This window comes from Ursus arctos, unplaced genomic scaffold, assembly GCF_023065955.2.
Source record: "Ursus arctos isolate Adak ecotype North America unplaced genomic scaffold, UrsArc2.0 scaffold_32, whole genome shotgun sequence".
NCBI classification, from domain to species: Eukaryota; Metazoa; Chordata; class Mammalia; order Carnivora; family Ursidae; genus Ursus; species Ursus arctos.
The window spans coordinates 20,767,944-20,785,015 of NW_026623008.1; the positions used below are offsets into that span (position 1 = coordinate 20,767,944).

General features: G+C 51.4%; 1 protein-coding gene across 5 annotated transcripts; it reads left to right on the top strand.

Annotated features, from left to right (window-relative positions):
• Positions 1 to 1,359: 1,359 nt before the first annotated feature.
• Positions 1,360 to 16,533, top strand: RCC1 (regulator of chromosome condensation 1). Of its 5 annotated transcripts, none has more exons than XM_048221742.2 (11): positions 1,360 to 1,466; positions 8,882 to 8,963; positions 9,591 to 9,680; positions 10,548 to 10,735; positions 10,915 to 11,094; positions 12,159 to 12,255; positions 12,370 to 12,492; positions 12,986 to 13,141; positions 13,396 to 13,515; positions 13,852 to 14,004; positions 14,959 to 16,533. In XM_048221742.2, the coding sequence occupies exons 2-11, from the start codon at positions 8,891 to 8,893 to the stop codon at positions 15,132 to 15,134; spliced, it is 1,356 nt and encodes a 451-aa protein (XP_048077699.1). In that variant the 5' UTR covers positions 1,360 to 1,466; positions 8,882 to 8,890; the 3' UTR covers positions 15,135 to 16,533. The 5 variants fall into 5 exon arrangements, with proteins under 5 accessions (XP_048077699.1, XP_048077700.1, XP_026372671.1 ...); XM_026516886.4 differs by lacking the exon at positions 1,360 to 1,466 and adding an exon at positions 1,843 to 2,159; XM_057305346.1 differs by lacking the exon at positions 1,360 to 1,466 and adding an exon at positions 3,651 to 5,580.
• Positions 16,534 to 17,072: the final 539 nt, after the last annotated feature.

Below are 17,072 nucleotides of genomic sequence, written 5' to 3' on the forward strand. Positions count from 1 at the left end.
CTGGCCCCAGAGAACTTGCCTCGGCTCTATGAACCTCATTTTTCTCATTTTCCAACAATCATGAGGTTGTGTAAGGAACAAATGAACTCGTGGACATGGGTGGGTGTGTTTCTGTAGTTAACGAAATAAAGGGTTTTACAAAATGGGTGATAATAATCATTCTTATAATTACATTAAGCCATGTGAATGAGTAAGATCTTGGAAGAAGACAACAGAGAGATCAAACATCCAGGGTTAAAACTTGGAGAAATTTCACAGAATATCATCCAAAAGAGGAGTCCATGATGGAGGCAGAAGTAAATTTGGAGAGGTAAGAGACCCTGAAAATGGGAGTGCTCTGGGGTGGGCTCCGCATCCTAGGAGAAATTCGGTTGGTAAATACTCATCAAAAGTGTCCCTCTAGAGTTCAGGTATGATTAAATGACTTTCAGAGTCAGAATCAACATGAAATGGAGAAAATACCCTCCTGCAGAGGTCCCTGCCCTGCCCTCAGAAATCCCCCGACACAGTCAAATGGCCTGAGAGGTCACTTTAGGGAACACCTGAAATCCTGAACTGTCTGTGTCCATCCTGAAGAAGGAGCGTGTTAACAAGAGAGCATGGTCAACTTGATGCCTTTTTCCCATCTTCAGCACCCAACCCCAATCCGCAACCTGAGCTTCTTTCTTAGGTGGTCTCCTTTGCTTTTCTTGCTCCCCCCACTCTTGGTTTCCCCTTCCCCCCAATCCATTCTCCATTTTGCTCTAAAACAGAATTCTGCTCATGTCACTCCTTTGCTCAGATCCCTTCCCTAATTCCCCACTGCCTCGGGATAGAGGCTGTACTCCTTGGACACTCGAGGCCCTGCATCCTGATCTGACTCCCGCCTCTACCCTCTGGAGCATTCTCCATGCACTCCCACGGGCACCCTCTGCGCAAGTCACACCTTGGCAGTTTCCCGCAACCACCCTAGGTTCTCATGGCTCCCTGTCATCGCAAGGGATGCATCTCCTAGATGCCCTGCCCTCTTAGACTTACCTTGGGAAGCCTTTCTTAAGCTCCAGGCTGAGCCGGATGCCCTGCGTGGTTGTCGATGGTCTGATTTCTCATCTTTCTCTGACGGGGACCCCTTTGAGAGCAGAGAAGATCAGTATCTCTTTCCTCCGTACAGTCTCTGCCCCACCAGATCTTCCCAAACAAACCCTGGTTTCAAGTAGTCTCTGGTTGTCAGTCCACTGGTCCGGATTTGGAGCCTCCAATATGCATACCCACAGTCCCCGGGCCAGAGGCGGAGAGAGCCTGGTCAAGAGCGCTCTAGCCCGAGCGCGCCACTTGCACTTCGCGGGGCGGCCGCCAGGGGCCGCCGGGCTCTTTGTTTTCCTTTCTGGCCCGGGGTCGGGGCCGAAGGCCTGCAGAGCGCATGCTCTGGGGCAGTTCGCGGCCGGGCCGGCGAGCGGAGGAGTTGCTTGTGGCGGACCTGCAGCGAGGTAGGTCGCGCCCGTCACGGGCGGAGGGTCGGGGCGGAGGGTCGGGGCGGAGGGCGGCGCGCGGGGCGGCCGCAGCCGGAGCCCCGGCGGGCCGGGGCCGTTGCCCGCGCGCTGGTGTTGGCGGCGCCGGCCCCACGTGAAGCCGGGCGGCAGGAAGGCGCGGGTGCGGGCGCGCGGGTTCCCGGCCCCGCGGGGCGCCCTGGCGCCGGCCTGGCCCCGCCTGGTTCGAGCGAGGGCCGCGCGGCCCCTCTGCCGCCGCGCCTCTCGCGCCCGGCCCGCGGCGCCCGCGCGGGCGGGAGATTCAAACGGCCCGAGCGCGGCCGGCCGGGTGCGCGCGGCCGCGGTGACCCGGCCGGGCGCAGAGCCGCGCGCCTCGCGGCCCGGGACCGGCCGCCCTGGCAGGGGCTGCGCTTCCGGAGCGGGGAAAGTGGTTTTGTCCAGCGTTCGTCTGGAGGATGCGTTTGGCAGAGCAAGGGGAGGGATCCTGCCCAGCGAGAATGTGTGCCTTAGGAGCGCGACGGTAGGCTGGTGAGGGTCTCCTGCAGGGAACGAAGTCTCAGCGTCAACAGGCACCAGGACGAAGGCTGTTGACCCTTGGAGAGGTGTGCTGTGAACCCCGCATCAACTCATCTGGCCACAGATTCCTTCCCGGCTGTCTACCCCGTGCTGCGCTGGCAGGGCTGGGGAACAATGGTGAGAAGGGCCCCGTGTGGCCTTTACAGAGCCCCCGGTCTCCTTGGGGAGACCCTTCTGGGGGCCTCAGTTAATATTGGTCCAGTGTGTCACCGAAGTATGTCCGTGGAGCCAGCCATTCATTCATCAGATAGTAATGGAGGTGCTCCAACCAAGTGTGACTTGTGTGCGGTAGCAGAAGTTGAGTGTGTGGAGTGGTAGGGGAACTCTTGAGGGGGTCACCCAGCCCTGCCTGGGAGGGTCAGGATGGCTTTCCAGGTGAGGTCACTCTTGAATGGGGTTTTGAAAGGACAGTGGAGTTATTCAGCTGACTGGGGTGGAGGGGTTCGTGTGATCCAGGCAGGGGCATGCAAAGGCATGAAGGTATAGGTGAGTGCTGGGGTCAGGAATACCACAGATGTTTAAGTCTGGAGTACAAAGAAGGGAGTAACAAGATAGTACAGCAAAGGCTGGGTCTTGAAAGGTCTGGAGTGCAAGACCAAGAAACACTCCGTGGGGGTGGAGGAGGCAGGGAGGGTGTCACCCAAGAGAGACATCGGAATGGAATCTGGAAAAATGAATTCGGAGTTTACCTTGCTCTGGTTGCAAAGACATCCCAAGAACAGGAATACTGTTCAGCTTTGCAGCTTACTAGTTGGGTGCCCTTGGGCCTCCCACTCAATCTCCCTGGGTGTTAGTTTTCTTATCTGTAAAATGAAGGTAAGAGGCATGTGGTGAGAATTACTAATATCCTGTGTTTTTTATAAGGCAGTGATTCTGACATCCGGTGGAAGCTGAGGCCCCTTTCCCCCAGGCATAGCTCTGTATACAAGGGGGCTCCTCTGGCGAGGAACTCCTGGGGTGCAGTGTACCAGCGCTGTGCCTGGCACAGAGCAGGAGCTCAGCAAGTGTTTGTTGACAAATGAGACCCTCTCCACCCTTTCCTCCTGGGGACCTTTCTCACAAAGAGATTCTTAAGCCTCTGAGACTGGCAGGCAAGTGTCTGCCTCCTGACGTTGGCAAGGTGGGGGTGGTGGCCGGGACAGCTGCTCTGATCAGAGATGGCCCTGTCTGTCTTTGCAGAAATGAGGCTGTGGAGAGGTCATAGGAGGTCACAACAGGATCATCAGGCCCCTGGTAGACTGTCTAGTCTGGTGTGCCTTCGTTCACCACATGAGGAAACTGGAGCCCAGGGAGAAGGGGGGGGATGCTCTGGCCCTGGTGGGGAGTGGTCAGGAGACCTGGGGTCTCATCCCACCTGTGTGGCCTGGGGCACCTTTCCTGTGCCTCAGTTTGTCTTATCTGTAAAACCAGGGTGATCACACTTACCTCAGAGGGCATCATAGGTGGTTATTAGTGGAAGTCGACTCTCTGACTTTTACTTATTTGTGACTGTGTCTCACTCTTCTCTCAGACTGTAAGCTGCTGAGGATGGAAGCTGTGTTTGTCTGTTGGGGGGTGAGGGGTGGGGACAAAAGATTGCTATCTATTTCTAGCCCAGACACTTGGTGTGTGGTTCAGAAAACACACCCAGAGCAGTTAGAGAAGGAGTCTGTACAAAGGACTGATTTGTGCAATGCAGGTGAGTAATGGATGCAGGGCTCCACCTTTTATTTCATTCATTCATTCATTCATTCATTCATTCAAGTAATCTCCATACCCACTGTGAGGCTCGAACTCACGACCCTGAGATCCAGAGTCGCATGCTCTTCTGAGTGAGCCAGCCAGGTGCCCCCCAGGCTCCACCCTTTAGAAGGTGCCCTCATCACCTGCCCTGCCTCCAGGATTGCTCACAAGAGCATTCTGCAGTACCTGCAGTCTTCCATCTGAGAGGCCAGTACTCTGAGGCTCACGGAGAACTCAGGTCTGCCCTTTCCCACGTCCTTCAGTGGCTCCCACACCCACCTGGCCCACCCGCTCAGACCCAAGCTGCCTCAGTGTCTCCTCTCTGGTCTCACCCTCCTCTTCCACTCAGCTGGCTTTTGCCCTCGCTTGTCGTGTTTGGCCAGGCTCATGGGGGATTTTGGGGAGGCCTGTCTCCACCCCTGCCTGGATCATGGCCTGCCTTTGGCCAACCTGGTTTTTGTTTTTATTTTAAGCCAATCAGATATACCTGGGTTCTATTCCTGACTCTCTTTTATTGGCTGTATGAACAGTTAAATTCACTTCTCCGAGCCTCAGGCCCATCAGTTGAATTAGGAGTGATAGTACTTCAGTGTGTTGTTGGCATGCAGAAGATAGGACTGGGCACGGCCCCAGAGCGGCTCGTATTTTAAGGAGTAGGTTGGTATGGTGGACAGACATATAAACTAGAGTAATTATCATCCAGAAGTCTGTCCCAGTTTCTCTGGGAGAGAATGGTTAGTTTAGGATGAGGGGAGGGGCCGGGAAGGTTTACCAGTGGAGGTGACTTTGGGACTGAGTAGACATTGTTCCAGTAGGATAAGGGGTGGGAAGGTATAGAGATGCAAAGGGTCTGGAGAGAACGGTAAGCAGTCTAAGATTGTGTAGGAAGCAAAACGAAGATGTGACAGAGAAGGGATGAGGCCAAACGTTATGTCAGTACCAGACTCTGGAGGCCTTTCACACCAGCCTAAGAAATGTGGGCTTTGTCTTCCAGGCAGAGGGAACCACTGGGGTGTTTGAACAAGGAGGCAGCTTGTTTCAGGTTTGAGGTTTAGAAACATCATGATTGACTTAATGGAATGACATGGGATGGGGAGCAGGAACATGAGAGCCAAGTGGCTGTCTTTTCTTGGGGAGAGGGTATGAGAGTTCCTAGGCAGACTGAGAGCCTGGGGAGCTTGGGGAGGAAGTTGACAAGGGCACCAGCTTTGGAGTCTGACCAACTTGGTTGAGCCCTTCGCTTCCTCTTCCAGTCCTGGGTCAGATACTTTACCTTTCTGAGCCTCAGCTTCTCATCTGTAAAGCAGGATCCGTGTGCCTCGCTTGCAGTGAGGTGCCCCACGATGTTCACCAACTCACGGGTGGCTAAGACGATGTTCGCTGGGTTCCAGCCCACAGTAAGACACGTTTTGTTAGTGCCTCTGATACCAATCACCTCTTGTTCATTTTTCCGTCTCCACTCCAGGCCTTGCCTACAGGTCAGCCTAGCGTCAGCACCAGTGTGTTGACATAATTCTCTTCCCTGTGTTTTCACTTAACTTCTTGTTGTGCGTACTTCTCCACGCTACTACACGGTCTCCCTCCCCGCCACAGCTAACCTCCGCAGGTCATTCCGATGAACTGATGGGAGAGTTACCTTTGGCAGGACAGGGCCTTGGACACCGTGAGCTGGCTGCCAGCTTGGCCGGAGATACAAGCCGTCTACCTGAAACAAGGATACCTGTTCTATCCCACAGCCCTTAACCCACCCAGCTCTGCATACTTAACATCTCCTCGTGTTGGCTCCCAACGACTTCAGACTTAATGAAGACATCTGGTAAAATGGGGCTGTCGGGTCTCTCCTCCCCTGTTTGTCCCACAGTGTTCTTCTCCCAGCTCACTAAAGAGAAGTCTACCATCCTCCTAGTCATTTTTGCTGAAGATTTTATTTTTAAGTAATCTCTGTACCCAGTATGGGGCTCAAACTCACAACCCTGAGATCAAAGTCACATGCTGCACCGACGGAGCCAGCCAGGCGCCCCGTTCCATCCTCCTAGTCATTTAAGCCAATGCCTGGGAGTCCTTGTTTTGTCCAAGCTTATAGGGGGATCCCCTGGATTTTTTTTAGGATGAAGAAAGTCATTCTGGATCCTTCCCTCTCCCTCACTCCACACATCTAATCCATAAATCGAATCTGTCTCCTAAGTTGATCTGTTGAGTCTCCTTTTTCTCTGTTACCTCAGACAGACCCAGTCAAGTCACCGTCATCTAATGTGGACGCCTGCAATGGCCTTCTCTTCCAGTCCCTCCCAGTTTCTCTACAGCAGCCAGAGCAACCGTTTAAGAGTGTAAATCTGATGAAGACTTTCTGAAAAGTTTTCCGTTTTCCCTAGAAGGCCTTGCACGACCCAGTCCCTGCTCACCTCGTGCCATCTGACCAGGTCTCCAGCTGCAGCCGCGCTGGCCTCTCCCTGTTCCCAAACACCACACCGTGTCCCGGGCCGCTTTTGTCCTGGTCTTGCCCTGCTGGCTTTCTCTCATATTTCAGATCTTAGCTTAAATTTCACCTCCCTGACCACTCTCTTCCCCTACCTCAAGCTATTTCCTTTTTCTTTTATTTATTTATTTTTGTTGGTGTGATAAACGTAAAATTTACCATTTTTTCCCCATCTTAACCATGTTTAAGCATATAGCTCAGTGTCGTTAAGCACACTCACATTGTTGTGCACCCCAGGTTATCTCTTATGTCACCGTGCTTATCTTTCACTCAGCACTGTTCGTAATGTTTCTTTCCTGCTACAGTGTAAGCTCCATGAGAACGGGGAGAGGATTAGTCTCCTTTTTCCTTGCTACACCTGGCCCAACGCCAAGCACTGGTAATAGGTACTTAATAAATATTTGTGGAACAAATGAATAAACGCTGCCATGTATTGAGTACTTACTGTGTGCTTAGCACTGCAAAGTCCATGACAGACATTTCATTCAGAGACGTAGTCATAGCATTCCCTTTACAGAAGAGGATACAGCTCAGAGAGGTCAAGGGTGCTGGCCACCCGTGGTCACAAAAGCCGGGGTGAACAAGCCACAGCTCTAGCAGATGAATCCAGTTCCCTCGAATCCCAGAGAATGTGCATCTTTAGCATGGTAAGAGGGGTCTCAAAGAGGTGGGTTGGAGAGGAGGAGTCCCACCCCAAGAGAATAAAAGTTGGGTGACGTTCAGAACTGCCACCTCATCCGAGTCAGAGCTGGGCCAGTCACGACGTGTAGACGCGGCTCAGCCTATCCAGGCCTGGAGGATTCTGAACCTTTGGCTACTTCTTATCTTCAGCGCTTTGTTCTCCCCCAGGATAGTTAGCAGAAATGTGCGCGGAGGCCATTGGCCTTGTGTTCATTACCGCGCAGTGGGGAGCTGGAGGGGCTGGTGCTCTAGGACCTGCTGGAAGACGGAGACGGGGAGGAGGTACTGGTTAGGCCTGCAGCGGAGCCTGAGAAGGGCTCTTGAGGTTCTTATTCCATTTATAGTCTTGGGTAGAGTCTCATCCCTTGGCTACAAAATGGAGGAGAGGTGGGTTAGATTAGATGAGAGCTCAAGCATTGCCTGGGGCAGGCTCTAGAGGTTGTAATACCGATATTAATTTATAGTTTACAGTATTAGCTCATTTAATCCTATATAACAAAGATGCCAGTATGATTATTATCCCTGTTTTACTGAGGAAGAAACTGAATCATGAAGAGATTAAGTAATTCTGCCCAAGGTCAAACAGCTAGAAAGTAGCTGAGCCTGGATTCTGGCCCTGAGACTCTCCACGGGCACAGGCTATCCCACTTTTACATCAGGGTAGCTCTGAAGTGCCCTGACCCCTGCCAGCCTTTCCAGCGCCTTTACAGTCCAGACTGGAGAGCCCCAGGCTTAGACAGTTTCACAGCCTTAAAGACCGGGGCTCAATAAGGATTTATTTCCGGGGCTGGGTGTGTGGAGGAAGAAGGCTTTGGACACAATTTGGGCTGGATTGGAACTGAGAGAGCTGGGGAGAGTGTCTGTTCTCAGCAGCCTTGAGGGGGATGGGGAGACCATTGCGGGGCAGCAGCAGCCAGATGAGGGAGCGGTTTGGGGCGAAGCTCTCAGCTGTCCTGGATGGTGCCAGGTCCAAGAACCTTTCTTGTCATCCATAAGTGGTTTCCTGTCCCCTTTTTGTGACACCTGGTGAGTGTGTACAGTGTTTATTTCTTAATTGGACTGTTGAGGAAAGACCGTGTCCTCCCAGGAGTGGTACTTTTGGATCTGAGGGCACGGATGGTCTGGTTTGGTTTTATGTAATGAGAATCGCTTTTTTTGGAAGGGGGGGAGTCTGATAACAGTAGTGCTTTACCAGAGTTACTAGTGGTTATCTCAGTGTTGAGGGGGAGCTGTGAGAGATACTTTACTTGATGTCGATTCTTCAAGGTTTTAATTTTTTATAGTAAAATAAAACATAGGGTGCCTGGCTGGCTCAGTCAGAAGAGCATGCAACTCTTGATCTCAGGGTCATGAGTTCGAGTCCCACAGGTGTAGAAATTACAAAAATATATTAACCTTAAATAAATAAATAAACAAACATGTAAAGTTATTTGTCAGATATCTTAGATAATATAGGAAGGTACAAAGTAAAAAACAAAAGTGTCCATAATCCCATTTTCCAGAGGTTACCATTGTTAATAGTGAATGTATTTCCTTCCACAGTCTTCTACACCTATTTGTGCATGTGCACGCCTTTTTTTATGGGATGATGGACTGTTTTTTTAAGGTGTTTATATTATTTGGCAATGGTGAACATCTTCCTATTCAACAAATAAATCTCTGAAAGCGTCACTTTTAATTGCCTCATACTGTTCTATCCTGAATATACTGCGTATTTTCTAGCCAGCCCCCTACCATGGGTTGCTCCATTTTTTTAATGTTAGGAAGAATACAGTAGAGAATATTTATGGAACCTAATCTTTGGTGTATCCATTATTCTGTTCTTGTTCTTCTCAGATTCTGAGAAGTGGAATTACTGGAATTCCTCTTACCTTTTTTAGGGTTTTTGGTAAATGTTGTCTAGTTAGAGCAGGAAGATGATTGCCATTTCTGAAATGGAATATTTGCCTTGGTTTTTCAGGAAAGGAAGATGCCACCCAAACGTATAGCTAAGAGAAGGTCACCCCCAGAAGATGCTCTCCCCAAAAGCAAGAAGGTGAAGGGTAAGTTGGCCTTGGTCTCTATCTCTGAATGGGGCGGGGGGGGGCGGCTTCTTGGAGCCCCCAGAATCTAGGCCTGGGCTCCTTCCTCTCTGACATCTGAAGCTGAGGGGCCTAGAAGCCCAGGAACTCCACCCAGATGGAGGGTTTCTTGTAGCTTACTGAATCCCACCCTCTGGAAATCATAAAGGAGAGCAAAGACTTGTCTACAAGAAGCACTCAGGCAGTGCTGGCAAAAAAACCCCAAAAACAAAAAACCCCTAAAAAACCAAAAACAAGACCCTAGCTGGGACTTTGCTCCAGGCAGTAATGTACTATGGCTAGGACCATTGGCTTCCAGAAGTGGGTTCAAGTCCAGGCTCTGCCACTTTCTAGCCGTGTAGCTTTGGGCAAGTGACTTAACCTCGCTGAGTTGAATTACCCCATTCATAAAACAGAGGCAAGAGCAGCACCAAGCTCGCTGGGCTGTTAAAAGGAAAATGAGATAATGTCCTGGTAGCATTTGAGGGAGGTAGCTGTGCTTTCCTTTTCCTTGGGACCCTGCAGGGAGACAGGGAGGAGAGAAATCCACCCCTCAGTCTGGGAGGGAATAGTGTGGACCCACACTCAGACAGTGACTGTCTTTTGCAGACCGTCGTAACCAGGCAGTGAGGGCCATTGCCTCCCATCGCGTTCCAGGTGCCCAGAGGCCAAGCCCTCCTGACCAGAAAACCCGACCAGGTGGCTCCCTGCCCAGGGCACCCTCTGCGTAGCCGTGGCCACACCCCCGGGGGGAGGAGCTGGACGCCATTGGCTGTCTGGGGCTGTGGGCGACCTCCATTGGCCAGCAGATGGCCCTCTGCCTTCCACTGATTGGCTTGTTCCTTTTCAAATGCGTGTCTTCTGTCTTACTCCTGCCCCTCCTCTTCAGCCCCCCGGTCCGCTCCCACAGAGGAGTGGAAGGGTTGCGTGGGGGTGTGTCTGGGAGTTAAGTCGCAGCCGGAGGGTGGAGGCTGGAGACAGTGCTCTGACCCATGTAGGTGCCTTTGGTTTCAGTGCAAATTTTACTGTTTGCTAGCTCCGTGACCCTGGAAAAGTTACTTACCCTCTCGGAGTCTGTTTCCTTTCCTATAAAACAGGAGCATAAATATGGAAGGTCTGTGGTATAATTTAGGGGACTACAAAGGAATTTAACAATCGTAGAAAAAGCAGTCAGTGAAGGGTAGACATTATCTGAGCCCTCACTGTTGGCACCATGACTGCTGAGAACTTAGAGAGCTATTTAGGAAAACTATCTGTATCCTCACTGTTCTCTTCCCCTCCCACCAAGATTCATTTCACAATATTGAGTGTCTTCATGTTTTCATCTCCTTCCTCATATTAATAACGTGCTCAGTTTTTAATTTTCACAAAAACCAGTGACACAGTTATCTTTGCTATTCCCATTTTATAGATGAGGAAACTTAGGCTTCCTAGAAGGATCCTGTGACTGGTCTGTGGCAGAGCAGGGGCTTGAACCCAGGTCTGTGTGGTCCCAGAGCCCATGCAGTGACCCCTCCTCTCTCTTGTCATCCTGCACACTCAAGGGCTGTCTTCTTCACCCTTCAGTCTCCCATAGGTCCCACAGCACAGAACCAGGCATGGTGCTGACACTGGGCCAGGGCGACGTGGGCCAACTGGGGCTGGGCGAGAATGTGATGGAGAGGAAGAAGCCGGCCCTGGTGCCCATTCCGGAGGACATCGTGCAAGCCGAGGCTGGGGGCATGCATACTGTGTGTCTAAGCAAAAGTGGCCAGGTAGGTTGGGTTGGGTGGCACAGGATTGGACAGGGCCTGGGCTTGGGGGGCTTGGGGAAGGAGCTTTGAGCCACACACATTACTCTGTGGAGATGGAGCTGGTTAGCTGCACAGGGAGTGGCCTAAACAAGAATGGACGGAAGCCAGACCTTGAGCTAATGGGGGCATCTTGGGCACAGGTCTACTCCTTCGGCTGCAACGATGAGGGTGCCCTGGGAAGGGACACGTCCGTGGAGGGCTCTGAGATGGTCCCTGGGAAAGTGGAACTGCAAGAGAAAGTGGTGCAGGTGTCAGCAGGAGACAGTCACACAGCAGCTCTCACTGAGGATGGTCGCGTTTTCCTCTGGGGCTCCTTCCGGGTAAGACTGGGTGTGGAAGACTGCGTGGGGCTGGCGGGCTGGCAGAATTCGCTGGTCAGACCCCAGTGATAATCCAGCTCCACTCCCTGTTATACTTAATGGTGGGGAAATCAAGGCCCAGAGGCAGAACTTGGGCCCAGACCCAGGTCTCTTCATCCAGGCCTGTCCACACCACTGGCTCTTTCCTTGAATCTATATTATGAAGTGTGTTACTTTGGGAGAAGGGTGGGTCAAGGATGCCTTTGGGCTGAGGCTGATGCAGGAAGCCTGCTGTCCTCACCCATCTGCCTGCCTTCAATCCCCACCTCCCCGGCCCTCTTCTACATCTGTCAGGGGTTTTGGGGTACATGGGATTATCACATCTCAGAATTTCTGAGGCAGGGGAGTGCAGTTTAAACAGTCGAGTCAGGGCGCCTGGGTGGCTCAGTCAGTTAAGCGTCTGCCTTCAGCTCAGGTCATGATTCCAGGGTCCTAGGATCGAGTCCCGCATCGGGCTCCCTGCTCAGTGGGAAGTCTGCTTCTCCCTCTGCCCCTTCCCCCTGCCCATGATCTCTTTGTCTCTCATGCTCTCTCTCTCTGTCTCAAATAAATAAATAAGTTCTTAAAAAAAAAAAAAAAAAAACAGTAGAGTCAGCATTAAAATTGTTTTGGTACTTTGGTATTTAATTTATTTTGAAATGGAAGAAATAAAGGAATCTGATGAGGTGTGTCCTCATCAGCTCTGTTTTTAAAGTTTCTCATGGAGAATTTCAAACACATAAAAGTAATCAGAAAAATATATCGAATACCCATCTGCTCACCTCCACAGTCATCAGCTTGTGGCCAAACTTGTTTCCTCTCTACTCATCCACTACCCTTCTCCTTTGTTATTTTAATGCAAATCACAAGCCACACATGATTTCATTCAGTAAGTATTTCACTGTTTGTCCTGGCTCCTGCCCACCTCTTCATCCCCATCTGGCACCAATCCCCTTCACCAGACAGCTCTGTGGTTGCCACAAGCCTGGATCTGGCTGGTCTGGGCAGACAGGACTGGCTGGTAAGGGCTCTGTCCTGCCTTCCAGGACAATAACGGTGTGATTGGACTCTTGGAGCCCATGAAGAAGAGCATGGTGCCCGTGCAAGTGCAGCTGACTATGCCGGTTGTGAAGGTAGCCTCAGGTGAGTCTGGGGGTACTCACTCTAGGCAGGAGTTGAAGAATCTTGTTCCGGGGCTGGCCTAGTCTTGGGCCTTACAGACAAGCCCTGTATCCTCTGCCTTCCTCTCCCCCACAGGAAACGACCACTTGGTGATGCTGACAGCTGATGGTGACCTCTACACTTTGGGCTGCGGGGAGCAGGGCCAGCTGGGCCGCGTGCCTGAATTATTTGCCAACCGTGGTGGCCGGCAGGGCCTTGGTAGGTGGCTTAGGTCCCTCTGGCAGGGCAACTTGGCAAGCTACCCCCTGGTGAAGGTCAGAAGCAGGAGGGATTCTGTGTGTGTGTTTAGGCTTGCGTCAGATAGGCCCGCGGTGATAGGTAGGAACTCCGACTCTAGAGCCAGACCATCCTGGATTTGAGTCCTGGTTCTACTACCCGTTGGCCATGGGACCCTGGTCATAGTGTCCTCATCTCTAAACGTACTTCATTGGGTTGTGGTGAAGTGAAATGAGTTAACATAGAAGAATGTTTGGCACCTGCTAAGGTCCATGTAAATATTACCTTTTACGACTCTGGGAGTCTGAGTGAGGCACTTGTACTCTCTTGGCCTCAGTTTCCTCTTCTTTTTAATAGGAAGAGGAAGAAAAGTCCCTGCTTAGCTTCCCTCCAAGGGCTGTAGTAATGGGGAGGAACACACAGGGCAGAGAGAAGCTGTGTCTGCCACTGACCCTGGCCTCCTGTCTGCCTACAGAGCGACTCCTGGTCCCCAAGTGCGTGATGCTGAAATCCAGAGGAAGCCGGGGTCATGTGAGATTCCAGGATGCCTTCTGTGGTGCCTACTTCACCTTTGCCATCTCCTGCGAGGGCCACGTGTATGGTTTTGGCCTCTCCAACTACCATCAACTTGGTGAGCCGCAAGCCCAACATCTGGCATAGCCCAGGGTGACCTGGGTTCCAATCCTGGCTTCACCACTCACTTGTTGTGCACCCTTGATGGCGTCAGCTAACCCCTCAGAGCCATGGTTTTGTTATCTGTAAAGTGAGAATATCCATTCCTTGGTGTTTATGGGGGAGGCAGCCTCACTGTGTGAGGGGATGAAGAAGGACAGCTCCTTGGACAGTTTCACCCCTGACAGCTCTATCCTGGCCTTTTCCTCCCAGGAACCCCAGGCACAGAATCTTGCTTTGTGCCCCAAAACTTGACATCCTTCAAGAACTCTACCAAGTCCTGGGTGGGCTTCTCTGGTGGCCAGCATCATACAGTCTGCATGGATTCGGAAGGTGGGACCTCTGGGTTGGGGGTGGAGTATTCCTTGGGCATAGCCTGGCCAGACTCCTGAGACCATGGTCCTTGGAACCTGGGCCTGCTCCCTGGGTTGGGTCAGATGTGGGTCCATGAGGGCCATCCCCATCCCCGAGTCCTGGCCCTCTTCCCCATGAGCTCAGTGGGGTCCTATGGGGGTTCTTCCAGACCGCCCCCAAAACTGGGACAGATGCTGCAGACCTGCTTCTCAGCACGCTGGGAGTGGGGACGAGCTTCCGCGGATATGGGAGCTCAGCGGGCCTACCTGGGGCATGCCTTCTGCCGCTCTTCATCTGTCCTCCCTCCTTCCGCAGGAAAAGCATACAGCCTGGGCCGGGCTGAGTATGGGCGGCTGGGCCTTGGGGAGGGTGCTGAGGAGAAGAGCATACCCACCCTCATCTCCAGGCTCCCTGCCGTCTCCTCAGTGGCTTGTGGGGCCTCCGTGGGGTATGCTGTGACCAAGGATGGTGAGTTGGGGCTGCCCACACGCGGCGTGGTCGGGTTTGGGGGTAATGATTCTTGCCAAACTGCTCCTCAGGCTCTGATGTCCATCACGAAGTAGCGCTGAGATGCAGAGAGCACTGTTTGTGATGACACTGCTTTTCTCCTGACTGTCAGAAGCTCTGGCTTTGATGAACATAAATGAGTAAACAAATTATTTTAATAAGGGCGATTTTTCGTAGCATAGAAAAATAGTAAAGAGAGATGTATCACTGAGTCCCAGACAGGCAGTAGGACTTGAATCCAGGTCTCCGGGGTCTTAACTCAGGCTTCTCTTTACATTTTCCACCAAGGTGATCCTTTTATTTACAACCTAGTATGTGCCAGCTTCCCAGGGAGTTGTACTTAGACTTTTAGTAGGAGAAAGAAGGCTTAGTCACTGGGGTTCTAGCAGGCACAGCAGAGGAATCAGGTGGTCACCAAAGCCTGAGTGGGTGAGTGGGATAGTCATGGACACCTTGAGAAGTCCGGAGCTGCTGGAGCACTTGGCCTGGAATTATCTGGGTAGAGTTCCTGAGGAAGTGGGGCTTGTGCTGCACTTTAAAGGTTCAGTTCTTTATGATAAGTAATGAAGGGCATCCCAGGTACAGGAACATCTAGAACAGTCTCAGAGGTCTCAGAGGTCCTTGGGATGGAGGGTGGTGTAGGGGTTTGGGGAGTGGCCAGTCACGTAGAGCCTTGAATGCCATGCCTAGGAGCAGGGAGAAAGTCTTTGGCAATATGTAAGGACTGTGGTCTCTGGTTGACAGAGCTATTTTTTTAATCCATCATCTCCTTCTCTGAACTCCCAGAGGCTGGGACATTGCTAGGTTGCTGCCGGCCAGAGCCAAAATTCTCCCTGATGTTCCAGGCTTCTCACAGTATAGAAAGGTGGGGCTAGGGATCCTGGAGACAGCTGCCCCCATTTCTCTCCCCTGTAGGTCGTGTTTTCGCCTGGGGCATGGGCACCAACTACCAGCTGGGCACAGGGCAGGAGGAGGACGCCTGGAGCCCGGTGGAGATGACGGGCAAACAGCTGGAGAACCGTGTGGTCTTATCGGTGTCCAGTGGGGGCCAGCACACAGTCTTACTGGTCAAGGACAAGGAACAGAGCTGATGAAGCTGCTGCGGGCCTGGCTCCCGGCCCCGCCACCCTCCCTCCTGGAACTGGGAAGCTATGACGACCACAGATTCCAGCAGGCCTCCCCCAGCCCCGAGTACTCTGTCACCTCCTGCCTTTTTCCTCTCAGCAGAACAGAATCCTTTTCCTCTTTTCCGTTCACCTTTCCTGAATCATCCTGCAACCTACAGGATGAAGGGGAGCGGTAGGGGGGAAATGGAAGAGGGGAGGGGGTTTTAGCAGCCAGAACATTGCTCACCCCAGAGCCATGTGGTTAGACCTTTCCCCCCTCATCCCTACCTCCCATGGCCCTGGCTGACCCTGGTTTTGCCTGCCAAAAACCAAAAACTCCTCCCCTGGGGATTTGGTGCCCACGTTCTGAAAAGTTGGGGATCATCAAGCCCTACTGTAGCCGTGTGCCACTCTCTGTCCTTCACAATCCCCAGGCAGACAAATGGTATGGTGGTCAGACCCAGCTGTCATGGCCCCGTGCCTGGGGGAAACTGGAGATCGGGCATGGCTGCCCTGCCACGGGCAACCCCAAGCCAAATATTTGGCCCTCAACAGATGTCCATGGGGAAGAAGAAAACACTGATCCTCCACTTGATCAAGAAAAAAGCCAATCAGCCTTTCTCCCAGAAGCACAAAGCATTCTGCCCTTCAGGCATCGCCTGAGTAGCCTACCCGTCGACCTGCCTCACCTGCAGCCGAGGGCCTGAAGTCTGGGAGGGAAGCGACATCTGCAGGGCAGGACGTGGAGGGAGTGGGGAAGGAGAGTTTTATAAACAAACTTATAGCAATATTGAGAGTGAAGGGAGGGGGGAGGAGGGGCAGAGGGGCAGAGGCTGGTGCCCAGAAAGGGGAGCAGCAGCTTGTACAGTGGCTGAGAAAATAGAAAACAGTTTTGATTTTTTTTTTTAATGTAAAGTATTTTGGAGGGGAGAGTGAAATCTTTTAACACTTTGAATAAATTTAGAGTTTTATAAAACAGGCCACTTGTTTTCTACATACTCCCTGCTTTTTTAAGGGAGGACCTGCTGTGTTGGGAAGAGCAGAATAAACCCATACCTATGCCCCTGGTCAAGGCCAGGGCTTAAGTGCCGTCACGATGTCCTGGTATGTGCCAGTCCGCTGCTGATGTGGCTGGTCATACAAAACAAAAAAGAGAAAAAGAGTTGATTGATGTTTGCTTAGGTATTTATGTTTCAGGAATCACTGGATTTAAAAAAAAAAAATTATGCTGTATAATGTGAGACGTGGAATGGATCCTTTAACATCCTAATCCCAAACCAAAATTTGAGTACAGTACATACCTATAAATACTTACACTAAGCTTGCTGTTCTGTCATTCTCAACAGCTGATGTAATTGATTAAACATGGTTAACTGCACAGTAACTTAAGACTACTTACTACGCGTATTAATGTAGATCTTCCCAGGCATTTGAGCAACCAAATCATACAGCCGATCTGTCTATGATGGTGGTCACTGAAGCCACATGTGGCTATTTACATTTAAATGCAAATTTGTAAAAAAATTTTAAATTAATTTCCTTGGCTGCACTAGCCACATTTTAAGCCCGCAGTAGTCCTGTGTGGCTGGTGCCTGTGGTATTGGGCTATGCAAACATAGAACGTTTCTGTAACTGCAGAAAGTTACAGTGGACAGTGCTGATCTAGAAGGACTGTTACATGTATAACAGGACGTTTTTATTATCACCAGGATTCTTCTTGGATGTCAGAGACTTGGAAAAAATGAATATGTAAAAGAACTTCAGATGTATTCTGTGATTTTTTTTTTCCTGTGAAGTTTTAGTTTTGATACAGGCAATATACGGATTGGAAATTGACTTCTTAGAAAGGACATCACACTTTTGGTTGTAATATTTTCTTTGTAAAGAAGCACTCGTGTGTCTGCTGCTACTCCTCACTCCACC

What these genes read in the sequence shown, in the direction of transcription:
- RCC1 (XM_026516886.4), top strand. An exon ending in GGTTGTGAAGGTAGCCTCAG is followed by an intron (nt 12,256 to 12,369) that starts GTGAGTCTGGGG and finishes TCTCCCCCACAG; the next exon opens with GAAACGACCACTTGGTGATG. An exon ending in TGGTGGCCGGCAGGGCCTTG is followed by an intron (nt 12,493 to 12,985) that starts GTAGGTGGCTTA and finishes GTCTGCCTACAG; the next exon opens with AGCGACTCCTGGTCCCCAAG.